General features: G+C 31.9%; 2 protein-coding genes across 5 annotated transcripts in view; one reads left to right on the top strand and one right to left on the bottom strand.

The window, feature by feature from the left end:
- LOC129217369 (deoxyribonuclease TATDN1-like) lies at positions 1-26,703 on the top strand. Of its 2 annotated transcripts, none has more exons than XM_054851655.1 (11): positions 1-135; positions 4,200-4,268; positions 4,927-5,021; positions 5,122-5,185; positions 8,702-8,848; positions 11,387-11,429; positions 12,358-12,484; positions 22,253-22,329; positions 22,472-22,542; positions 25,628-25,760; positions 26,539-26,703. In XM_054851655.1, the coding sequence occupies exons 2-11, from the start codon at positions 4,214-4,216 to the stop codon at positions 26,645-26,647; spliced, it is 921 nt and encodes a 306-aa protein (XP_054707630.1). In that variant the 5' UTR covers positions 1-135; positions 4,200-4,213; the 3' UTR covers positions 26,648-26,703. The 2 variants fall into 2 exon arrangements, with proteins under 2 accessions (XP_054707630.1, XP_054707629.1); XM_054851654.1 differs by lacking the exon at positions 1-135 and adding an exon at positions 314-508.
- The window catches only part of LOC129217370 (adenosine 5'-monophosphoramidase HINT3-like), a 56,322-nt gene continuing 34,721 nt past the window's right edge, over positions 5,143-26,743 (bottom strand). The window contains exon 4 of one of the 3 annotated variants that reach the window (XM_054851659.1): positions 5,143-5,235. In XM_054851659.1, the coding sequence (XP_054707634.1) occupies positions 5,223-5,235 (13 nt within the window). In that variant the 3' untranslated portion in view covers positions 5,143-5,222. Of the gene's footprint in view, positions 5,236-12,635; positions 12,740-13,875; positions 13,994-26,743 lie in introns of those variants that run through there. The other 2 variants (XM_054851657.1, XM_054851658.1) reach the window with 2 other exon arrangements.

Raw genomic sequence — 26,743 nt, 5'->3', positions numbered from 1 at the left:
CGAACCCTCAACCTAAATACAAATGTATAATACTAAGCTATTTACGCCTAACGTATAATATCCGCAAAAGACGGATATCTGCATTCATATTCCAATCATTTTTGAAGTACATAACATGTTTTACGTTTACGTGAAGTAAGTATTTCCAAACCAATAAATAGTGTCATTTTTCTCTTTTCATTATAAAGGATTTAACGTCTAGTAATATTTTTAACTGTAACTGATTTCTTTCCCTCATCGTCTGCTTGAAACCAATATTTTCTGTAATTCACAAAAAATACCGTTTTCCTTCGAAAATATATCAACGATGTGATTAAAAACACAGCGAAACGATAATAAAAGTTCAAACTGTTATTACAATATTCAAAATCTCTTCTGTGTGCGATTTATGATCCAATGATACGCTGGTCACTTATACAACTTTGAATACATAAGAAAAAGACCCGTCATCAGTATCTGTTTTATATATATGTAGTTTTGTATTACGTAGTAGGATTTTTAACAATAGGTGTGTATTCATTTAAAAACATGTGCGGCTGGAAAGGAAAATTTGTGCATTACTTTTCATGAAAGTTTAATTTTATTTTTAAAAATGTGTGCATGTGCACTTGCATAATACTTGTGTTATTTACGTAGACTGTGATTCATTACTGTTTTAAATTTTAGTGCCTTTTTGTTTGAAACAAAGTATGAACAGTACTGCACTGCCGTGCTAAGCACAGATGTGGTATCTGCAGCAGAGCCCAAAATGAGAAATTGATTATTAAAGTTTTACAACTCGTTTCTTTGATTTATGACTTAATTAAATGCTCAACTTGCGGTAGTTGTTTCCTTAATAACTTATCTAAAAACGGTAAGAGAGTATTTTTGTACAAATCTTAATTTAAAATTAATAAATGTAGTTTCGACAAATTTTCTTTTCAAAACCTTTTTATATACTAAACTATTTTCACTGTAAGTGACAATTACTAGGCATTTTTAGATGTATCTGCACAGATACAACAAAAATAGCTTAGTCAAACATGCTGAATGTATCATTAAATAATACTGAAAACATCTGCTTTCTTTGGACTTGGCTGTTTCGCTTTATTATGTTAATACAAATCTAACAGAATTTTCCTTCTGAAAGATACCATTTTCAAAAACTCCGGACATTTAAAACTAATCCATAGCAATTTTCTGTTTTTTATATTCAGAGAATGTGTTTTTCATAATGCTTTATTTTCTAGATTCATTTTTACTGTGAATGAAGATAATTTTGACAGCAGACGATACTTAAATAAAAATATTACTGGCCGTAGAATGAAATGTGTTTTTTTTGCATAAAAGAATTACATATGAATATTTTACATGCATTTCACTTTTAGAATTTGCATTTTAAACAAACATTTAAATACAAAAAACTGAATATTTACTTTAACAATTATGCATAGCTGTATTAGTTTTTATTATCAACTTGTATCAACTATTCAACGGTAAACTAATTTTAATATTTTGTGTTACAATAAGCTGCGACATTATTGAATATGCTGCTTTACTAAGGTATAAAAGTCGTATCTACAAATTACTAAGGAAAAAAGTGGTAACTGTGCAGATACCACTTTTAAAGGCTTAGTATTTGTCACTTACGTTCAAAAATTGCCATAGCAAACTAAGCAAATTTGCAGTTACGATTTTTTTCTTAAAGCTTTTTTTAATATTTCGCATTCACAAATCGCCAAAAAACTAGAGATTTAGGTAAATTAAATTACTAATGACCACCTGGTGACAATAACTCAATTTTTATAAAATGTGCAGATACCACATCTGTGCTTAGCACGACAGTGTAGTTGGTAAACAATTTTTGTGGTTACTCACCAAAAGAAAATATGGTTTGAAAACAATTTAAATTGTATTTGCATTAATTTTACAGTTAAAAAATATATATTTATATATCTTCTTACAGTGCCCTCTGCAACCCCCCCCCCCCCCCCCCCCCATTACAGCACTGGTTGTGCATCACTTCAATGAGAGCGTCGATACAATGTTTATGCATTTAATTGTATTTAATACATTTGTGCATGAGGACATTTCTGAAGCTTCACAGAGCTCCCCCTTTTGAAATGCCTCTTTTGTTATCTTTGAGATTGATGTAAATAAGTAGCCAAATTGACAAAAGGAAAGGGAATAATCTGCCTGTCTTCTGTTTCAATAAAGAATATCATACAAACCTAATTACGGTGAATTTACTCCATTGAAAAACATTAAGCACCAAAATGGGTTTCTTTGCCCCTTTCTGTGTTGATCTTAGCATTTAATTAAAATTCATTTCTCATGAGATTTCTAATAACTTGCCATCTTTATAGTAAATTTAGTGGATGTAGTCAAACCTGTCTATCTCAAATGTCAGATGGCAGAAGAAAAATGTGAGATAAGGAGGTTTTGATATACAGAGGTTATAAAGTAATGAAAATAAACAGCTGAAACTAAGTCAAAGAGTTAAAAGATTCTTCTGCATTTATATTATTAAACATTTTACTGTTTGACCTATTGTGACTACACATTTCATAAATTTTGGTAATTATATCTATAGTAAATTTGTAAACCTTTTAGGATGAAAATTATTTTTCAATGTTTGTCGTTTAACTTACCAGTGTTTAGATTTTATTTTTATCCATTATCGAAACACTTCAGGGATTAGAATAACGATTAGAATAATCTATGAAATAACTTTTCTCTGAACTAACTTGACTTGAAAGTAAAACTCAAGAAGTTTTTTCATTGTTCTACAATACTTCTTCCCAGTTTCCTATTAGCTGAAATACCTAGAAAACTTATGTAAAGTTTTCCCTGGACTACATGTCAACAATTTGTACATCAACATGTGTACAATTCTGAAGAATTAACTATGATTGTTTACGTTAGAAGGAATGTTGTTCGTCTCTAAGTTTTAGTGCTGGTAAATTAGTAAAGATCGATTTTGTTCAAATTTGAAATTGACAGTGTAGCAGGAATTCGAGATATAGAGGTTATCTGGAAAACTAATTTGAGATATACACAGAAAAAAACACGAAATTTATGTATAAATGCAGGGAAATAGAAAAACCTCAACATAGGAAGGTTTCCAGGTGCTGGGCAGGTTTAACTACACTTGATGATATGTTTAAAATTTCACAACTCTTGATTCATTTTTCCTTGTTACATTTTTATCGATCCTGTGATAGAATAAATACAGGAATGAACAATGAACTTTTTAAAAATTGAATAAATATCTAAGTTTAATAAGTTAAAATGTGATATAACAATGTTTATCGCATATATAACTTGCAGATTACTGCAGCTTCTGAGTTTTAGGATGAAGAGTCATCTGAGAAAAGCAATGGGGATTGACATGGATCAACAAAGATTTTGTTGGTACAACATATTGTCATACAACAACAAAGTCCCAACAAATTTGGTCCATGTCAAAGCTTTGACTTGGACCAACTTATTGTGTTGGAAACTGAGTTTTAACCAGTTAAATAAATGCTTTGTTGGAAATTACCCTTCTCCTCTCAATTGTTTTCATTTTTTAAAAATTTTGATTCATTTTAAGGATTGGAATTTTTATTTAGTGAAATTCTGAAGTAATTTTAATGAATTTTCAGTTTGCAACTTGTATTAGTAAAAAAAAAAAAAAAAAAATTCTTTCAGAAATGTTCCTACAACAAACATTTTGCCTCTCAAACATTGCAATCCACACATTTGAAATTTCAAAAATTTTGTATTCTATAAACAGTTGAATTACCTATTATGAGAATTATTTTTACACATGCTACCTAAAATTTATTTATTTTGTTATTCATTTTAATTTTTTCTTTCTCCTATGATTTTTGTTTGTAAATTATTGGTAGTTTTTCTTTGTATTATTTTTATTTTAGGATATATTAAAAAGTTTTTCTAATGCATCTAGTTGCATTGTGATATCTGTATGTATGTGTAGTATACTCATCTTTATTTCTGTAATTTGACATTAGAGTTAGGCTTTTTTTTTTTTGGCAAGCTTGTACATTTTTTCATTTCAGCACTGCTTGATGGTATTCAATTGCAAAAATATGATTTAGTTAGATTTATTTAGATTTTAAATATTTACTTTAATTTTCAAAATTTTTAAAGTTGATTAAAACAGTTCACAGTATCAATGTGCATTGTTAAATGCTTCTCCTTTTTTTATGTTTTAGAAATCTCTTATAAGATGGCAACGCCAGTAATTAGAAGAAGAATAATTGACATTGGAGCTAATCTTACTGGTAATATTTCTTTGCCTTCAATAGTTCAGTGCCGGATCTACGGGGAGCAAGCTAGCAGCTGTGGAAAATCTCCATAAAAATCGTCAAGTATACCTGTGCGCAAGAGGGCGCTTTTCAATATGCAAATTTCCCACCTATCGGTTCAATTTAGTTAGCTGTCTTTCTGTTAATGTATCGTGGATTCGTGGCATTCGATAGCTTGATTTTTGTTGATGTTGGTCGTCTCGTGGCAGTTCACATTGCAAGGGCAATTTGGAAGCCCTTTCGTATGTAGAATCCAAATAAAGTTAATTTATGTTTTTGGATAGTTGCCTTAGCATTTTCTTTAGCGGCATAGCCCTTGCTATGGGCGGCAACTTCCAAGGAGGGGCAAATTACCCATTTCTGTATTTTTTCATTGAAATAATATATAAATACTTGAAGGAAGATGGATAAGGGCAGCAGTTTTAAGTTTTTTCTTCTTTGGATTTAAAAAAAAAGTAGATTCGGCACTTTAATAGTTATACTTGAAATAATATTGGTTTACTTCATAAATTCTGCGAAAAGATGCTTGTGGGACTCCTAAATAGAAAATTTTGTTGTTTATCCTTCATCCTGATTTACAGATTTTTGACCTAAAATATATTTAAAAATGTCACATTAACCGCTTTTTTTATAGATCCCATGTTTCGAGGCATATATAATGGCAATAGAAAGCATGTAGATGATTTACATGAAGTCTTACGTAGGGCATGTGCTAATGGAGTTCAAAAGGTAATAAGCTGCTCACATTGTAATACTGCTCATTTCTTTATATAAGTATGTAATTTTTAGTAATACAATTTTTATTACTATTACTTTTTTTTAAAATTAGATTCTTGTTACTGGAGGAAGTTTAGAAGATTGTAGAACAGCTTTGCAAATTGCAAAATCATGTGGTATGTGTTTGTCTCCCTCCATCACAGTTCATTTTTCTTATTTTGAAGTACTGAAAATCATAAAAGAAGTCAAAATTCTACTTGCATATGTAATTCATTAAGGAGAGAAACAAAATCATCAGTTACATTTGGAAAAAATATGTTTTAGCATCACAACTGGGAAAAATTAATTTAAAATATATGTTAGTAGACCAAAAGAAAATTCCCACCCTTAAAAAAATAGGGATGCACTGAATATTCTGTTAGTCTTCGGTATACTACCTATTCAGCAGACAAGGAGAATAGTTTACAAATTTAAATATTCAAAACATGGTAAACAAACATGTATTTTTTATACAATGAATGAAAGTTATAATACAGTACCAAAGATCAAAAGTTATTCTAATAGTTTCTTTTTTATATATATTATCACATTCAAAGTAATTTTAATGTAAGAGAAAACATCCAGAAATTCAATTAAAATTTTGTTGCTTCTCAATTTGTCTTACACCTTATGACACATTAACATTAACCACGCTTTATTTTCAACTAATTTATGAAACAGTGACTAGGAAAAAAGCTCATTAAAGTAAGTCTTCATTAATTCATCATTTCAGTTATATTTTAAAATTTAGAATTGTTTATTTTTTACTTATTTTAAATTAATAACTATTCTTCATGTGCATATAAGTTTCGGATGTTAAATGGAAATGCATTTACATTTCACAAACGATGCAAAATGATTACATTTTTGATTTTAAATTGGCATGAGATAAAAATATTACAACTAAGCCAAGTATTATAGTATTCCGCCGAATATTTGGTATTCCATAAAAATGGTATTTGGTGCATCTGCTTAAAAACATGTGTCCGAGTTACGTAGACTTGCCAGACGTCCCGGTTTTCACAGAAAAACCAGGTGCCCTGACCGCGATTTACTTCACGATCCAGAAAAAAGATAAATTTGACTACAAATGACAAATGACCAAAAAGATCTGAGAATAATTATCTGTGAAGGATTATTTTGGATAAATACTTAATCATTTGTAAAATTAATATGTTATTAACTTGTGAGGTTTTTTACAACAAGACTAAAACTAAAAAAGACTGTCTGAAAAAGTCCTATAAAATGAAAAGTATTCTAAATGTTGTTCATTTTTTAAATTCCTCATTCAGAGTGTTTTTTTTAACTACAATAAATTTTAGATATTTACATCTTGGTAGTGAAATGTTATTTGCTTATGTCATTTTTATTACCCTGTTTTAGGTTTATAATTTATTAGTAACCATTTATTCATAGCATTGAGAACAAGCTGCCCCATAAAATGCTCCAAAAAGTGTGCCTCTTTGAATAATAGTGCCGCTGGGGGAGGGGGGATTCCGGTGCCCCAGTTGAACATTTCAGAAATCTGGCAAGCTCAGAGTTACGTAATTCAGGTGTGCTTCTTTAGCATTTGCAAAGATGAGTAAATAAAAATCTAAATTTAAACAGACATTGTTCATGCACAAATTATAAATAATTAAGATTCTAAATTAATGCTACCCATACACTGAGAAATCATATCAGAGAATGTTGACACAATAAATGACCTAAATTACTCCACTATGATTTATATCACATTGTCAGTTTTTTTTTTCCTTCTAGGAAAGCATTATAACTGCACAATTACCTTTTTTTCCTTAAAATGCAAGAAACTAAAAAGCCACTTATATTTTAATCATGTTTCTGCATGTGTCTAATAAATAAATAAATTAAGATATTTTATCATGAAATATCAATTTAATTTGAATTGAATATATCAATCTTGTAGAGAAGAAAATCTTTTACTCAAAAGTTTGTCAAACTGTAGTATCTTTGGAAATTTTCTTGTTTTAATTAACCATGTAGTGTAGAAATAATCTATGTAAAATGTTAAAAATTGCACTGTAAAAATAAAGGGATGTGAATTGAAGTTGGCAAAAAATCACAGGAACTATTTTACCATCTTTGCTAGACTCGCTAAGAAGCAAAAGGCAAACAATTTGACCATGCAAACGGTTTGTTAAAGGTATAAAAGTTACTGAGCTAAATAAAGAGACTTTTTGGTATTATATTGTTTTTTTTTTTTTTTGATGAAGTTTTACTTACTATAAAATTCATGAAACTAAATAATTTATAAACATTTGTTTATAAAATAATTTTCACTTTTTCTCAAACATTTTTGAATGTTGTTTAGTTTCAACTATAAAGAGAATGTATCTACTAGAAACTATGAATTTTGCATTCTCTAAAATTCAAACAGAATGCAACAAATCATAACTGGAGCCATAGGACATCCCTTTCAAAGAAAGTTTTATAAAACTGCTTTATACAAGCTCTAAACTTGTACTTTTAGATATTTTGCCTAATTCATCCATAAAAAAACCCACAATGTATTCAATTTTAAGTATTTCAGAGGTTAAACATAGGTTTTTTGAGAAAACAATTTAAATTGACAGTGCTCATGTGCCTGAGATGTGGTGACCTGCTTGGTAAGGCATCGGACTTTTGACAGGAGGGTCTGTGGTTTGATCCTAACTGGTCGAAGCACCACAGTCTTCATCAATGGTGACTGGAGGATGTTAAATATGCTCGTGGTCACAAAGTCCTTCAATTGAAACAATACCTCTAGACCAGGGATAGCTCTGCTTCTGAAAAATCAGACTTGTCTTAAGGATCCCATCCAACTAGTTAAAGTAAAATAATGGCAGGTACAGGGGGGCAAGGCTGGAGTGAAAAGTGCTCATGTGCCAGAGAGAAAACCTGAAATCTCTAAGAATTCTCAGGGCAAAACAGATTTCAGATAAAACTTGGAAAAAGTTCTCTGATGATGTGGAAAATGTTTATCAAACATACTTAAAATCAAAATGAGTCAACGTTTTACTATTGCGTGTGTATTTGGGCAAAGCTAAATCTTTTTCTATGTGCTGGTTCCTGTGCTTTGTACATAAGAATGTCAGCACCTCCTGTATCAATGTGTTGCAGATCTGCATTTGAAGCATGGTATCTCACATTCCAATTTTTCGACACATGCATTTTCATTTTAGTACTAAGGTAGACCAGCAACCTGAGACAGTGAGAGTTTCAAAATAGCACCCCCTAAGTGATTTAAACAAAGCAAGAAAAGTTATTGTAACTCATACCTTTTTGTAGAGAAACATATCTGAATTTTTCCTAAATTTTTGTTGCAGATACCTTATTCAGCAACCACCTGCTTCATTTGGTGGCTTGCTGGAAAAAACCATTAACCAAATTTGAGGGGCAATAGCTAAAGACACTCTGCAGTACTTATGTAATATTCAAATTACACTGAAAACTCAAGGTTTTTATGTACAATATGTGTCTCTAAATTTATATGATTGAGTATATTTTCTAGGCTTATGCACCATGTCATTGTTTGTTCTCCTCCTCTGTGAGTTTGGAAATATGCATACCACTCTGCATTGTATGCAGTATTATTACAGAAATAATTTTTGTATTTTTTGCTAAATTTTTTTAATTTTTATTTGTTCATACAGATATGCTTTGGAGCACTGTTGGTTGTCATCCAACACGCTGTTTGGAATTTGAAGCTTGTGGGGATGCCGGTGGGTATTTGCAACAGTTAAAACTCTTGGCTCTGGAAAATAGATCAAATGTCGTAGCTGTTGGAGAATGTGGTTTGGGTAAGTTAACACTTTGGCTATAACCCAGTAAAAGACCTTGTGCATTTAGGTTTGCCTTAACGGAGCAAGCACAGACATTCCCCTGAGAACAGTTGAGGGGTGAAGTATCTTCTGAGCCACTGGGACATATGATAAGAGTCAACACCAAAACGAAACAATATATATAATGTTACAAATTCTGTAAATAGTAATTATTTTTGTGATTAATTTGTCGTAATCTAGCTAAATTTGGCATTTATTGAATTATCATTCATCTAAAATAATTGTAGTAACGTAACCTGTAAATAGTTTTTGTAATGAATATACATTCCCCGTACATTCGGCTGAAGTATACAGTCCCCTCATTTCTGAATGATAAAATTTGTGAATAAAAAGAAATAAGATAACGGTCTACGATTTTCTGGAATATTTGAGAGCTCTCTTCGGGGTTTTATAAATAGCCGTGCCACGGAATAAAAAGTCAGTCTCGATTGAGAAGTTGTACTGAGAGTATATTAGCTCTGTTTATTTATTGCGAGGCATTTTGCTGTGTTGTTTTGCGTATTTGGATGTAAATACGTGTGCCATCGTTGAGTATTTGCCTAATTGCTATGTTGAATTTAGCAGTTGTTAACGATCTTTCCTGTACATAGTGTAAATAAATCTCCTGTTTTTTCTCAAGAACTGTGTCGTTGTTTCAAGAAAGTTTGAAGCTGCACCGGAACCCTTAACAGTATATATATATATACACACAGTGAAGCACCGTTTTTACATTTCTCTTATACATTTTTATCAATTATACATTTTTTAAATTGGTCCTTGCGGAGTCTATTACATATTAACGTATACCTATTATGCTTTTTTCATTTATACCCTTTTTTCATACAGTCCCCTCAAAAACACATAAACGGTGCTTCATTGTACAGAGTAGTTGAGGTAAATCCGGAATTTGTTTATTAACTGCCCTCTAGCGGTTGTTGAGCGCATATTTGCGAATAGGTTATCTAATGTGTAGTTCATATCGTCACGAGGCGCGCGCATATAGACACGTTACAACAAGCAACAACATGAGCCGGGAACAAGACAGAAGAGCAGCGATCCTTGAGTCCCTTTGTGCCGGTAAATCACCAAAGGAGATTATTGAGTGGTTATCTTCAGGTGTTATCTTCAGGTCAGTTGAGTGGATGCTTCAGAAGTGCCCACCGTCATGCACACCAAATTTCCAGCAGCGGTCATAGTCCTTGGGGTTATCAGCAGCGAAGGCGATGTTATGCCACCTCATTTCTTTGAAAAAGGTCTCAGAATCAACGCCGATGGATACATTCACGTATTGGAAACGGTAGTCAAGCCCTGGATGGACATGGTGGCCGCCGGAAGAGATTATGTCTTCCAGCAGGACTCAGCGCCAGCCCACAAGTCGAGAAAAACCCAAGCGTGGCTTCACAGTAATGTGCCCTACCACTGGACACCCGACTTGTGGCCACCCTCCAGCATGGACTGCAATCCTCTCGATTACTACTTTTGGGGCGTAGTTGAGGAAAAGGTTAACGCAAAATTTCATAATACCAAGGACGCGCTGAGAGCCACCATTACTGAGGTGGTGCCCAACGTGGACAGGAAGGAGGTGAAACATGCATGCGGTCGGTTCCGGTCACGTCTTGAGCGAGTGGTGGCAGCTAACGACGGCTATATAGAATAATTTCTTTTTATAACATATTTTCTATAATATTGCAAAGTTGTGTACAAAATAAATCCTTTTTGTTTGCGTTATAAGAGTTTTAATACTTGTGTCCCATTTTCCGGATTTACCTCAACGGCCCTGTATATGAAGGTCTTGAAGAAAAAAGGTTTTCCCAAAGTTTTTTTTTTTTTGCTCAGTCGGTTTTTGAAGGCACTGGGCCATTAACAAAACGCGAAATTTCTCATTAGATTGGGAGGGGGGGGGGATGTATTACATAATGGAATTTATGAACTCTCCCTTGCTACGCTCCTGGAATTGGCTAAATCAATATTAAATTTACATTTAATATGGCAACTGAGTAATGCGTATAAATGCCTCTTACTTTCAGTACTTCCATTGTATTTAGCTAACTTAATGTAATTGGTACTGTGCAATATTTTACTATTTTAATTTTAAAATGAAGACCTTGTACCTACAATACTTGCATGTAATACTGAAAAGTGCTTAAATTTAAAAAAAAAAAAGGAACTGTAAAACAGGAGTTTTCAAACTTTTCCAACTCGCAGCACTCTTTAAGGATTTAGAACTTTCTCACTTTAAAGATTTAGAATTTTCTCTAATCACTCTAGTCTATCGCTATTATGTAAACAACTAATAGGTCATTATTTTCAGGGTTTATGCCACACTATCAATAGCATACCAAATGATATGATTGTCTCCAATTCCTTTTTAAATACAGTTAGTATGATTTATTAAATTTAATCTGTGTGGTAAAAAAGATTTATTGCTAAAATTGTTATTTAATATTTAATTAATAAAGTAATATTTAATTTTAATTCTTTTCATTAATGTAGCTTTTCATCCTTGCTTTATTTCAGATTATGACCGTTTAGAATTTTGTCCTAAAGAAACTCAACTGAGGTAATATATTTGGGCTTTAAAATTTTAGTAATTTAATGTTATGTAATTTCTTAGTTTATTCATATTTGAAATTTATTTCCAACGTATGCTATATATTCCATTTTAAACTAACTAGATTATGGTAGCGTTGTTGCTGAGCGAGTTTGGCAATAATAAACAATAGAGATAGAGAATTATTTTACATTGGAAAGGTACTATTTGATGTCTTTTTTGTTTATTTGGCAAAACATTTTAAATTGAAGACGAAACTGCCTCACTTGCTAAAGAGTTTTAGAGCAGATGTAAATCTAATTTAATGTTTTTGCAAATAGTTTTAAATTCCAAAGAAACTTTAATAGGTTTTTTTTGAAAAGGTGTGTACATTTTTTAGTTAAAGAAAAATGAACATTTCGCAGCAGGTGGGGGGGGGGGGTGTCAATTTTTTATATTCAATGAACTTCCTTTAAATTTTTAGCACGGGCATTGCTGTGCAAGTACTGCTAATATATTCTATTTTAAACTGAGGTTGATCCAGCAAGATTTAAGAACTCTGATTTACTGAAAGTAAAAAAGATTTAAAACAAAAATAGTTCCTTTATTTTCAGTCCTTATCAAAATGGTCTACAGTAAATATTGTTTGTTTACATAACTTTTTTTTTCGATAAATACCTCAACTTGATTTACATTTTTAAAAATTTAATGTAGATTTATTACATTAATACAATGCATTTTTCTGGGAGGAAAGCATATTTTTTTTTTATAAAAGTAAAGTGTTTTTTTTTTTTTTGGTAACTATATATTAAGTTAAAGAATAAAAAAAATATCGGAGAATTTTTAGAATGGACTTTTAAAATCTTATATGGATAAGATTATTGAGACCAAGCCAAGTTTATTTTCTGAATTTGCTATCTATAAAATGTATTGAAAATAACCCTGCAGTTTTTTATAGGTACTTTGAGTGTCAGTTTGATATTGCCGAAACAAGCAGACTACCTATGTTCCTCCATTGTCGTAATGCATGTAGTGATTTGCTTGCCATATTAAGAAGAAATAGGGATCGCTTCAGAACAGGTGTGGTAAGTATACTATTCCAAATCTCTTTGTTTACTGGAAAATTACTGGAATTTAAATAAATACTATAATTATTAACTAAATATAATGCAATGTATCTTATTTATCTTATTTATTTCTTAGCAACTTTCAAGTTAAAAAGAATGTACTGTTAATGGGGTTGTTTCCTTCAGACAAAAGTACTACTTTTAGTCACCAGGGTTTGTACGGGTTATGGAAATCCTGGAAAGTCATGGAAAAAAAATAAGCAAGTTTCAGACCTGGAAAAGTCATGGAAAATTGAAATTTTCATTTAAAGTCATGGAAAATTGAAATTTTCATTTAAAGTCATGGAAAAATGTCCTGGCCAAAGAGAAAGTAACAGCTAAAAGAGCATTAGAAACCTAGAGTGATTTAACATATTAGTGAGTGATTTTTATTTGAACATATAAAAGCTAATAAAACTGGAAAATTGAACGATCTCAAAAACAAATTTGGATTTTGAAATCTCATTGCATTCACTTCCGTAGCAGCCGCTCGTTTTTTTTTTTTTTTTTGCAATGTGGTTTTACTGCTTGGACATTATTCATCTTGAATTTACAATTATTTTCAACTCTTTTAATATTTTATATTCTGTAGTAGCAAACTTGAACGTTCTTTATTTTGCCACGTCCACGTAAAAAACGCAATTCAATTGCATCCGAATTCATTTCCATCACTCGTGAAAACTTTACTTTTAAATTTGTCAGAGTTGATCTTAATCTGTTGTAGGTTTTAGAAAATAAAGATCCTTAGTCAGGCGATAGAATACAGAAATAGGGGAATTCTAATACTCTAAAATGGTAGTGCCCTACATACGGCCCGCAAAAATAATCCATGTGACTCACTGCTGCGTTCAATATCAGGAATCAAACACTATGTTCTGGAATTCCTGAACCTATTAATTTATATGCATTTGAAAATGTGCAAATAAACAAGTACATTTGAATGAGAAGATTTATTCACTTCTGAATTTTTTATTTAAATAAATATCTGGTTTAGAAACATGAATTTACTAAAGAATGCAGCTTTACTTTAAAGAACCAAAAAAGCTGTCAAGTTATGTGGATGATTAAATGCACTGTTGACACTAAAAGACAACCTATGAAGCAAATTTATTGAAGCTTATGACTCATTCAACATTTGCCCCATTAATTTTTATTCTACATGTTAAGAAAAAAAATTATGAGATCAGCATCATTATATTCCATTCACTGTATTTTTACTTTACTTAAATTTATATGATGTAGAGAAATACGAATAGTTTAGTTTTTTAGGTGTACACTTATTATTTTTCCATAAGAAGCTTCTAAGGGGTAGTGGCATTCACATAGCAGTTTTGCTAGTGCTCATTTCCAAAAAAAATGGCAAGTTTGACTTTAAATAGTGCTATTCTCTTCATGTAACAAGGTCATGAAAATGTTTATGAAGTCATGAAAAAGTCTTGGAAAAGTCATGGAATTTTTTCATCCAAATAGAGTATGAACCCTGAGTCACTGAAATTGATAGAATAAATAAATAAATAAATACAATAATAATAATAAAAACAGGGAGCGAGAAAATACTTTCATTTTCCTGGTGCTTAATTTTTAATTGAAACGTCAGATTTTGGAAAAAGGGTGTGGTCTTTATGAGGTCACAAAGTGATGTACTTTGGCCCATCTCCACTGGCGCTCTGAATGCTTACACTTGCTGTCTACTGCATTTCCAGCTCATGATAATTCAGTAGCGAATTAAGTATTGCACTCGACACTTGCTATCAACCATAACGTTGCCAGTAAATGTGTCTAAAGCATTGAATCAAATATTGGGCTCTTCGTTAATGGCGTGAGTGAATGGCATTTCATCACTTATGATGTCATGTGCAGAAGCATAAACAATGAAATTGCACCATTTAGAATAATTGTTACAAAATACTAAACTTAGTCAAATTATTTAAAAAATGGTTTAATCCCCTACTTTCAAGCATGCTCTTTCAGAAAAAAATACTTAAAAATTTCGGAAACAACCACATTACAGGACTTTCTAGTTCCAAAGGCTCATTATACTCAAACTTTTGAATTAAATGTAATTTTTCTACCAAGTTTTATTATATGGTACAACTGGTGTAAGTTGCAGCTCAAGTTATTCTTGATGCATACATTTTTTTTGTGACAAAGTTGATTTCAACCTTTGAAGACAGTTCAGTTTTTGCTACTTAATCACGCTCAATGATTCGGATTTTGAGCTGAAAATTTAAGTCCAAGCATTAGAAAATGTAGGTAAAAAATAGTTGTTCGTTTCTCCAAAATCTAAAGCGCCCTCTATCGGCATTTTTTAAACAACATCTTCAAAATTTATTTTCAAGAAAATACTAATAAAAAGAATAATTTTAGTGAAAACCGAAACCGCTAACGAATAAACCAATTTTTATGTTTTTTGTGATCATTTGAAATTTTGGACCCTAAACTTCAATGGCGCTTATCTCCTTCGAAGACCTTTGGGACCCTTATTTTTGCTATTATATTGTTTGTCCTGATGTGTACCATCACTTCTTAAAGTTTTGCCCAAAAGTTCAGAAACACCCTGTATTTGCAGTTAACAACTAGTATGCGTTAAGTTTTTTTTTTTAATCTCTTTAAATTTTTGGCAGATTTTCTTCCTTAGACATTGGAGGAAAGAAGTTTCCCTTCCTTTCTTAAAATGAAAAATAAGATTTTTTTTCAAAATTAAATACTATAAGAAGAAGGTTGTAATTCAGTATTTTAAAAATTTACTGAATTTTATAGAAAATTAAAACAGGCAACTTTTTCTTGAACACTTAAAATATTTTGAATTTTAATTCTTTTCAATAAAAGAAAATGATTAATAGCCAAATTAAGCATGTTTTTAAAAATGTTTACACCAAAAAGTAAATAAATAAAAATAACGAAACAATGAAAGGGAGTTAAAGACGTAACCATTGTAACATACAAATATAATTTTCACTTCCAAAATAATTTCCATTTATCTTTCATTTTTGAGTTTAATCTCAAGTTTGATCATTTAGAATAGTTTGGCTTGTTTAAGATAAGCCTTGAATGTTCGTTTTCTCTTAACGATTCCTACAGCTCTCCCAATGCTTGAAGAAACTTCAAATAAACTTCATCTCAAGCAGAAATATTCAAGCTTTCGAAAGATCTAAAGAATGTGAGCGAAATATATCTCCCCCATATTAGCAAATTTATGTGAAAATGGACTTATAATTGAAATAGATAAAGAAAAAAATTGAATTTTCGAAAAATTGGCTCAAGGTGCACACTCTAATGCTACAAACTAATTTTGTGCCAAATTTCATGAAAATTGACCAAACAGTCTAGGTGCTATGCTCGTCACCGAGATCCAGACACCCAGACTTCTTAAGATATATATTTCTTCAGTGCATGTGTTTGTAATCATAAGGCTTTTAAATGGCTATACTGATTTTGATCAAATTTTTTGTGTGTAATTAAGTTGAACTGAGAATGGTTTAGATTTGCAATGCATTGAATCGGAAACGTTTTTCTTTATTAATTAATTAAAAATTGGATGGTTATATCTCCCAAATCTTTAAAATTTATGTTAACCTATTTTTGAGCGAGAACTGAAATAAATATTTAACCAGTTGCCAAGGGACAATAGCCAGCTCTGCTTTTTGTAATGAAATTTCCTACTGTGATATGGCGATTGAGAATAGATAAAACCGAGAGAGAGAGAGAGAGAGTGAAGCCTTCATTTCTCTCTTGAAAAGCAACGATTTTTGGTCTTGTGATATATTTTAAAGTAAAGTACTGGCAAAAATCGGGTTTCTTTCACTAGGTTCATGCAAAACATGTCTTCTGTCTTTGTAGTTGAACCATTTGACCAGATCCGTGCTTTAGGTTTTCCTAACGAAATGATCAGAAAGTACCATAGCTAGCAACATTTGTTTCTCAATTCCATCTAAGTTTTGGCACCAATGACAAGAATAATTTAAGGATTTTTAAACTAATCACTACATTACTAAAGTAAAAGATGGTGAAATTTAAAGACGAAACAAATTTTATTTTTGTCCAGATAAATTACAACTGGGTAGCTCTGTACACAAAAGATCAGTGAAGTGGAAGATTTTTATCTTTGATGGAAAGAACAAATTAGGCAACAGTAAGACATCTGATCTCAGAAATAACAGTAAGATATCCTACTGTAGCTCTGAGGCGACGAAATCAAGATCAAGATCATTGAAGTACACAAGAAAAGAAAATAAGTGAGACAAATGCTCAGCAAGAGAGCGGGATTTAAAAGTTTTCGTTCAAAAGATCAGACCGCTAATCGGTTGGAGTTTGCTTCACTTTATAATCGACTGGGTTACGGTAACGTTGTGGCTTGGCGACTTTGACCGTAACAATAGAGTTACGTGATTATTTGTTTACATTTTAAAGCTACTGTTAATGTAATTTTTTGTATTTTTTGTTTATTTGACAAAATATTTTAAATTGCAAAGAATTGTTTTTTGGTTTTAAAGAATGTTTTTTAGCTGAAGAATTTTTATTTTACATCGGGGGGGGGGGGCGGGATTTTTGCTTATTTCGGGACTATTTTTACTCTTATCATTTTTTGAAACGATATCCTTTCGATTGCTTTATTCTTTTTCACATGGGGAAGGTTGCAGCGGAATTTCCTGTTTGTTCTAGATGGATAGTTAGTTTTTTACACTTAATATCTGAGGACAATTTTTATCCTTTGGGTATGGCTGAAGGAACAAACCATACAATCTATGAAGATCTTTCAAGTACGCAAGAAAAAATAGTTAATAAAACAACTTATCAGTGGGCATTAAATAAATCAAGTTGTAATAAATATACACATTCTGACACCAAGCAGCTTAAAACATTTTCTTTTTACTTATTTTTGTCAATAAAACGGTTCAAACACTTGATAGTTCGTTGAAATTTTTGAACTTTTCAATTTACAAATTTTGAACAGAACAATGTCTGTCTGGTCCTCTTGTATGCAAGGACAGATACAAGGGAGGGGCGATGGAGGCGGTCACCCCCTCTCTGAGCCGAGATGCAGGAACTATCCCTCAGTTCGGAGAATGTAATTTTAGACGATCTTCAATAATGTTTCGAAAAAGAGGGCTCTCTCTCAGATTTTTTTCAAAGTTGTAGTTTTAAAAACGTAGTTGTAGCACATCTCTTAACATTTTTACTGATAGGGATTGGAACTTTGCACAAGATGTTTTTCGAAGTTCCAAAAACTCATTTTTAGACGATCTTAGAGGATATTTTATGGGGTAAAGGGACTCTTTCCTGGAAAGTTTTTTAAATTGAAGTACGAAAAAAAAACAATCATAAGACACTTTTAATGACGCTAAGGTGAGGGATGGGCAGGGGTGATTGTGACTCCATGAAAAAATACCTGAACTTTTTTCCAAGAAGAAAAAGTGTTTTGATGGGCATACATATACACATTACGTGTATGCACACATTATTTATATACAGTAAAACCTCTCTATTACAGACACCTACGGGGACATAAAAATTTTCCGGTTTAAAGGGGTGTCCGCTTTCCCGAGGGACACGTAAAAAAATAAAAAACGAGTTCTTAAATAACCTACTTATTACAAAATAATTAATAACACTTAAAAGAAAACTTATTCTGAGATCAAAAGTTATATGCTTGTAATTACAGAAAAGTAAAAAAATGTAATAAGTGTTACATATGCTTCAATTCAAGGTTTTCAAGAAATAAACTATAAAACACGCCCAGAGAAAATACAAAAACATACCTATGTCAGTTTCGTGAAAAAAGATGTAATTGAAGTTTGTTTTGAGTAGTTTTTGCTCATCATATCTTCATGATAAATTTTAAGTTCTTGCGTTAATTTTACCCCTACTTCATCATTTCTTTCGGTGTAAAAATGTCTTAGTTGATCAATGTATATTTGAGCATCACGTAAGCTTCTAATTTTCGTTTTCTTCAGAAGATACTTCCACTACTATCTGAGGATCGTCATCTTCTCCTTCACTTTCGGTTTCGTTATGTGTTATGCTTTCAACTATCTCCTCAATTTCTAAGGAATTGATTTCACATTCAACATCACCATCAATTTCAGCAAATTCATTGCCAATTAAAAACATTTTCACCACTGAGGCGTATTAATTTTGTTAAATCATTAATGGGTTCTTCGTCATTTACTGTTCCTTCTTCAGCAACAGGTAGACCTTTTTTGAACCCAGCTTTTAGAAAACAGCTGGTAATTGTAGTCGCCTTGACTTTTTGCCACGCTGCATTTATCCATGAAGATGCCTGTAAGACATCGATTTTTTACCGAGCTTGCACTACATTTTCCTCCATCTAAACCTGAAACGATGTGCTTTAAAATTAGTTGTCGATAAAACACTTTGAAGTTTTTTATGACACCTTGATCCAAAGGTTGGCAGACAGATGTAACATTTGGAGGGAAAAAAACAATATTTACATTGCTCAGTTTCACATTTGGATGAGAGGTCGCATTGTCCAGAAAAAGAAGAACTTTGCGCTTCTGACGTTTCATTTTTTTATTTAGTTCCATTAGCCATTCAGTCATTAAATCCATGTTCATCCAGGCTTTTCTGTTCGCTTTCCATTGAAAGCCAAGTTTTTTGCGGATTCATACCTTTAAAGCACCCTGGCTTTGCCACTTTTCCTATAATTAAGGGTTGCTCTTTAACACCATCCATACTAGAGCATAATAAGACCGTTAAACGCTCTTTTGACATTTTGCCACCATGACATTTTTCACCTTTAAAGCACATGGTTTTTTCAGGTAATGCACGGTAAAAAAGCCCTGTTTCATCGGCATTTAAAATATTTTCGGGATCATAGTCTTTAATTAAGGATGACAGTTTCTCTACCCATTCATTTACCGTTTCTGGATTTATAGTAGCGGACTCTCCACTTATTGCATTAAAAGAAACAGAATGTCTCTCCGAAATCTTTCAAGCCATCCATTCAAGGCTTTAAAAATCCTTTACTCCAAGGCTCTGCGCAGCTTCTAGTGCTTTTGTTTGCAGCATTGGTCCTGACACGGGAACTTGATTGCTTCGCACTTGGCAAAACCATTCGAACACGCATTTATCAATTTGATATGAAGGTCCCTTTTCAGATGACATTCTGTACTGCTTGCTGTTTCCACTCTCGCACCAAGCTTTCATTAACTTTTCTCTATTTTTTACAATTTCTGCCGCTTGTGTTTTCCCTACATTAAAATGCTCTGCTAATTTTCTTACACCACATTTTTCACTTTTGTGATATTCAAGCACCTCAATTTTTTCTTTTAAAGTCAAAGCTTTGCGAGGCATTTTTTCCAACGTCGATTCGAATAAGGACACACTCGACTACAGGGTCAAACGCAAAACTTATTCCAAAAACTCTTAAAATGAAATAATCCTTCCAAGGAAGCTGCTCCACCTCCCCTTTCTTTGGCAACGATCCCCCATTATTCCGATCCATAAATTTTCAGCTTTCTTTTTCCCTTTAAAATAAACTCAATAACTGGAATTAAGAACGCATCACTTCTCAACCATCAGCCCCGTCCATTAAAAGGCGAAGATGAAGAACAGCAAAGGCCGCAGTAATAAAACTTAAAAATATATAAACGAATCACCAATTCTCTTTTGTAAACTCTGAAGACCACATGGCGGACAGTTTAATTACTCTTGGGAAAGATAAGGTGTTCGGCCAGTGTACCATGTGTTTTGTTCACTTAAGTCGCACTCAATAACCAACAATTACCTTTCTGGGAATCCGAGCTGTCCCCAGGAGCCTAAAATGTACTCCCTACCCCCAAACAATGGGTTCTACATTCATTTCCCACCTCAGCAGATTTTTTCCTGGCAGATTCTGAACCGGTTGTGCATTTTCGCAATGGGGTAAATAACTTTTATGGTTTACTGTGGAAGGAGGAAAGGTGTTGCTCATTGTTATCTCTTTTTCTCTTTGTGTCAATTATTGAAACAGTCCTGTATTGGAAGTGAACCCCAATCTAAGAAGTTCAATAAATCTCTCTCTTTTTTCTTTCAAGGAGAAAGAGTCAGATTTGCTGAAATAGTCCGTCGGTGTCCGCTTTAATGAGAGAAGAAAGAGCTTTCTTCCAAGAAATGTTGTGTCCGTGTCCGTTTAAGTGAGTGTCCGCTTTAATGAGGGGCATTTTAATGGCTTAACCATAGAAAAGGGACGGGAAAAAAAGAAACTGTCCGTAAAGAGAGGTGTCCGCTTTAAAGGGGTGTCCGTTAAGCAAGGTTTCACTGTACATAGTTATTTGTTGGGGCTAAAACTCGAAGTTTTAATTGGACTTAATACTATGTCTATGTGCATGGAGAGAATTAAATTCTTTTAATTTTTCTCATTTCTAAAATTTTTTCAAAGAATGTTTTATTTTCCTCCATTGTATCTGAATCCTTAACCATTTATTACATTCATTTTCTAAAAGTGCATAAATATTTCAGAATTAAATAAGTTTGGGGCAAAAGGGGCAGAATGTATTATGATCACTGCGCAATAGGGCTAGGCGATATCCGAATTTTAATACCACGATATATCGCTCTCCAAATATCGATATTTTCGATATATATAAGTCGTTAAATTCAACATTTAATGGGGGGGGGGGGGACTGTAAAGCCTATTACATAAGCATCTACAACAGAGAAAAGCCATAGGCCATCTTGGTGAATAAATATTTTAGCAATTTAATCTAATAATATAGTTACAGCAAGGATTTTCATGTGTTTGTGTCGGGAGGAGAGAGGTCATGAAGCAGATTATACCACAGAAACTTTTGGAGAAATTACTTTAGAAGAATTTAAGTCTTTTTATTAGCGGGTGGCAATTCTTGAGGGAAAAGGGGGCTTGGTAAAATTGAGGGGTGCCATCGCAGTCGGGGGGAATAGGCAACCCTAGTTACATCATCTGCGTATTAAGATATGCAACAGAGAAACGATATTAGACATTTAGACATCTTGAAAAGAAAATATTAAGGGGGAAAATATCAAGTAACGCTCCTTTCTCTTCTTATCTAGCCTTTATTCCATCTCTCACCCCAGCTGTTCTTCAATAATTACCATAGAGATTGCAAAACATGACGGTAGCTTACGCTTTATACCAAACGAAACGTCTTCAATTTGGACTTTCGGCGTTTCATTAAACATCGACCTAAATTTTACAAAAGTGGGTTTTTCTGAAAATATGGGATAGTTCCGGTATTTTCGAAGATGAAGATACCAGAAATCAAGATGTAAATACCGGAAATCCGGTAAAATACCGGAACACAATCACCCCTGGGGATGGAGTTCAGTAAACTCCTCCGGATTTTTTTTTTCAAAAATGATAATTAATTGTAGTAATTTGTACCTATCTTTCGTGTTGTTAGAGGACGGAGGCTTGGGAATTTATAAAAGAGTAAATATCTAAAGCCAATCGCCCCCTCCTTGAATATTTTCTAGATCCGTCCATGCTTGTATGTATATATATATATATATATATATATATATTCATATTCAAGACTTAGCTCACAATTTATGAATTCTTACAAATAGCCATGACACTACATGAATCCTTTGCACACAAAAGCATGCCAGCAGAGTCAGCAGAACGGTCTTATGAGAAACAAACTTAAGAAATGACCTCTTTTTTTAAAACGTAGCATCATTTTTACCTGAATCCTTGCTCATGTAGATATCCTATAAATTGTATGAAAAAATGGTACTTTGTACTAAAAATTGTATTTTGTTAAACAGGTGCATTCCTTTGATGGCACCCGAGAAGAAGCTAAATCAATTCTTGACCTTGGACTCTACATTGGCATCAACGGATGGTAAGGGATGGTAAGGGGGTAGCAATATCTGCATCGGCAGAATCTTTTTAAAACAGATTCTTTTTTTTTTAACATTTTGATTCTCTTTAAGGTGCTAGAAATTACTTAAAATGTAATGTAAAAACAATTTTGTATTTTTTAGCTCTTTAAAAACCAGAGAAAACTTAGATGTTGTTGCTAGTCTTCCGGCTGATAAATTAATGATTGAAACAGGTTAACATTTTCTTCATTTGTAATATGCCAACTCATTCCAGTGTTGTATTTTGTTTAGAAAATTTCTAGTAGTTGAATAGTAGCATGTTGCTTGTTTAAATATGTTGGAAGAATTATTTATAAATATAAAGATTAGTCAGAGGAAAATAATGTTTTTGTATTTCTACTTTATAGCAACCCCTGAACTTACTTAGGGATAATAGGACTGCAGTTTTAATTTGCCCAAACTTGAGAAGCCTGAAAACAATTCATGTTTCCTTGGTTATATTTAGACCAGAAAGTACCCACTCATGTGGTATGTGTGCAAAAAAAAATGTTTACTGAAAAAAGAAAAAAAGAAGAAGGATAAGCAGCTGTTTGTGTCCTCTCAATTAGAAACTATTTTTAACCCTATGATTTGAATCTGCATTCATATTTTCCAATCTGAAACCTGTGCTGCAACTATTTGCACCAAACAATGTTTTTCAGCACATATGTTGCAAATTCTTAGTTTTTACTCATTGCACATTGCATGACATACTGATTGATGCAATAAAATAAAAATATATTTATTTAAATAACTACATTTATAATTTTTACTCAGTATGTTTCTTTTTGTTTACTATTAAGAAAATAATATCATAAACTGAAAGCAGATACAGCAAAAGGTTACGTTACTATTAGGGGACGTCCATTAACTTTTTTTTCTTGGCATTTTTAACCCCCTCCCCCTTGGTGATATATGGTAAGGTTGAAGACTAACCCCCCCCCCCCATATCACGTGTATTTTTAGTATCTGCGAAGAATCTTATTATTCTTTTTAAATATTTATAAAATGCAGATACAAAGATCATCTAATAATGAAAGACTACAATAATAACAACAAAGAATATAATAATGAAAGGTATGCGAAAAAAATATTAAAGTCGAGTATCCTCGGACCACAGATTACCAAAAACAACTGGATAAGCATCTTCTTTTTGAGCTACACCAGGTTTTTTTTCTATCTTATATTCTGCAAATAGGTCTTTATACAGATCATCTAGTTTAGACTGTTTTTATGTAAACGTACGAAGTTAAACAATTTACGCATGTATTCATTGCGAAAACAACAGAATAATGGAGTCAGGCGGGCGCAAAGGTGGTTTTCGCAGCTCACGATCGAAAACTTCACTTTGCTCGTTTGGCAACGGCGCGGTGGCGAATCAAAGTCGCACACTACAAGCCACTTTTCGGTTTAAGTGTTGCTTGTTGAAAAAATAAATGCACGTGATATATTACTACAACCCTCCCTCCCCTTATGTGATGTCTCGTGATTTTTTCTGGACACCTCCCTCCCCCTTTTGAGCCTTACGTGATTAATGGATGACCTCTTATGCAAATAAAACAAAAATACATTGAATTGAACATATTAAGGCAGAGTGTGAATACTTTGGCCATTTAAATTGAAAACAAAAATGCTTAAAGATTTGAAAGCACATAAAGTTTCAAGTTTTTTTTTTTCCTATTTGCCCCCCCCCCCCCCTCTTCCTTAATACATTTGCTTTCTCATGCCACTGATTGCTTCGAGAGCAGTTAATACTTTTCAAGGATAAAAATTAAAAAGCATCATCTGAAAAAAATTAGTTTTATTTGTAGAAATTTTCAAGTATTTTTTATTCAATTTTGCTATATTTATTTATTCTTATTGGAATTTTAACATTTTGATCCAGTTTGAAGTAAATATTGTGGATAGAAAAGATCTTGTGTAAGGAGAGTTCATTCATAATTCACACATTTAAAAGTTATCTGTTATTCTCAAATAATTTTAATGTAATTAATTGTGTGACCTTAAAAAATAAAAAATAAATAATAAATGGACTTTGTGGGGCTTACACTGCTTTTGATTAATTCTTAAATGATTTTGTGTTCTGAATAGTTTATCCAAAGAAAATTACGTAAATAAAAGTAGTTATTATCTAAAAAGAATATCTTATCCTTTGATATGTTTATTGTGTAAAAAAAAATGGTGAATAAGTTAAAAAGATCTACTGCCCACTGTCTACTAGCTGAAAATTTGAGTGTTTAGTTTCTAGGGAGATTTCACAACAATCTTGGTGGTTTATCATGGCTGCTTTACTATGCAATCTTGGGGTTGCTGTAATGCTGAAGTACCAGGTTTTACATAAATATTGTAAATTAAAGAAATGTATATTACATATGTGGTTAGCATCAATTTCCCCATTTATCTGCCAATCGTAATTCGTCAATATACATTGAACAATTTAATATGATATTTTTATGGTCATTAAAAAACTAATGAAATGTAGTAAAAAAGAAAACATATTTTCAAAAAAAAAAAAAATTAACATGTGCCCAATCTAAGAAAAATTGAACAATTAGTGAAAAAATAAGTATTCTTCGAAAATTCCTATATTTTTTATTCTTACAAATTAGTATTTTAGTTTTTTTTTTTTAATTTTAATTAAAGCATTTCTTTCTTGAAATTTATTTTAAATCAATAAAATAATAATGTGTACTTGAGGTAAAACATCCACCAAAACTTTAAGGATCCTGGATTTTTATGGCAAAAGACATAATTTTGCATAGCTCAAATTTCATGTGCACGAAAATGAAAGTGTAATGAAAATAATTTATTACACAGAGCATATATTAATTTTTTGTTTTTGGAAAGAACTGCAATTCAGTTTCTTTTAATTGTTATTTCACATCTGCAGCAAAAGTGCTATTTATTTCTTACACAAGAAACTACTATTTGTTATGAAACTTCTGATCTAAAGGGGTCTAGTGAATCAGTTTAGTGAAGTGTATACGAAGGAAATTATACTCACATACTGTTTTGTGTGTTTGAAATATAATTATTTTACATTACTAGTCTGTCAGGTTACAGGTGTGACTTGCTGCGAGTGACATTTGTCATTTGTAGTTTAAAGTTCAAAGATAGGCTTTAAAAAATATTTAATAAATAGTTTGTGTTTAAATCTATACATGACTAAATAAATTATTTTATTTATTTTCTTTTGCTTTAAATGTTGGTATATTTTGACTTATTTTTTTGTATTTTATCTATTATTTATTCAATAATTGTTCATGCTGTTCCTCTCAGATTCTCCTTGGTGTGAAATTAGAAGTACGCATGCTGGAGCCAAACTTGTAAGGACCACATTCCCATGCAAAAAGAAGGAAAAATTTGAGTTTGGATTTCAAGTTAAAGGACGTAATGAGCCTGCCAACATAGTGTAAGATAATTTATATTTAATTCATGTCCTCTGTATAATTCCTGCTTTCAATTACAAACTAGACTTTTTTTTTGAGGGGGGGGGGCGATTTAACCTGAGCAGAAAAAAGAAATATTCCGACTGGAAAATCTTTTTGAAAGACTTTGATGGTTAATAGAAACTTTTAGGCTGAAATATGTTGGAAAGCATTTTTGATGAGTTTTATGGAAAGTCATTCAAATTTCTTGAACATTGTGAAATTTCATTAAGCTTGTTTTCAAAATAAAGCTTTCAATTTCACTACACAATGAAAGATACACAACAATTCATTTCTTCGGAGTACATATATTAAAAGCAGCTGAAGTTCTTTGAAAATATTCTCAAAAATTTAATGTGGGTATCATTGCTATTTTTTTGCACGTTTTAATCCTATTCTGTGCATTTAGTATGACTTTTATAAACTACGATTTTGAAGTTTTTAAATTCTGGTAAGTTAGTGGATTAAGTTTACTGAAATGGTGAGTGCTTTAATGAATGATTCAGTGCACATTGTTACTGAGTTTCTTCTAACATTTTTTGAGCATACTATGCTTAATTTTACAATTAATCAAACACAATTCATATTTGAATTCATGTACTTATTAATTAGTCATGGCAATATTAAAAGCTATCTGTAAGTTAACCAAAGAATTTAGTCATATATATGTTTTAAACATCTTGTACAGAAATGCTGAATAATTAAATTGTTTTCTAAAAGTAGCATGAGAAAGACTAATCTATATTTTTCTCAATTTTACAGACAAGTACTGGAAGTGATGGCTGCCATTAGAGGAGAAGATATAAATGAGTTGGCAGATACATTATATGAAAATACATGTCGTGTGTTTTTTGATGGTGATCAAAAGTAACATATGCCAAGTTATTGTACAGAATAATAGATCTATCGTTTTTAAAATAAAAGTAGTTCAAAAGAATATTGCATTAGTTTTTATTTTTTGATTTTT

Source organism: Uloborus diversus, chromosome 2, assembly GCF_026930045.1.
Source record: "Uloborus diversus isolate 005 chromosome 2, Udiv.v.3.1, whole genome shotgun sequence".
Classification (NCBI taxonomy): domain Eukaryota; kingdom Metazoa; phylum Arthropoda; class Arachnida; order Araneae; family Uloboridae; genus Uloborus; species Uloborus diversus.
This window is presented reverse-complemented; position numbering and strand designations above follow the sequence as displayed.

Coding starts and splice junctions, on each gene's coding strand:
- LOC129217369 (XM_054851655.1), top strand. CDS start 4,214: ATGGCAACGCCAGTAATTAGAAGAAGAATAATTGACATTGGAGCTAAT. Junction 5,186..8,701: donor GCAAATTGCAAAATCATGTG/GTATGTGTTTGT, acceptor TTGTTCATACAG/ATATGCTTTGGAGCACTGTT. Junction 22,543..25,627: donor TAAATTAATGATTGAAACAG/GTTAACATTTTC, acceptor TGTTCCTCTCAG/ATTCTCCTTGGTGTGAAATT.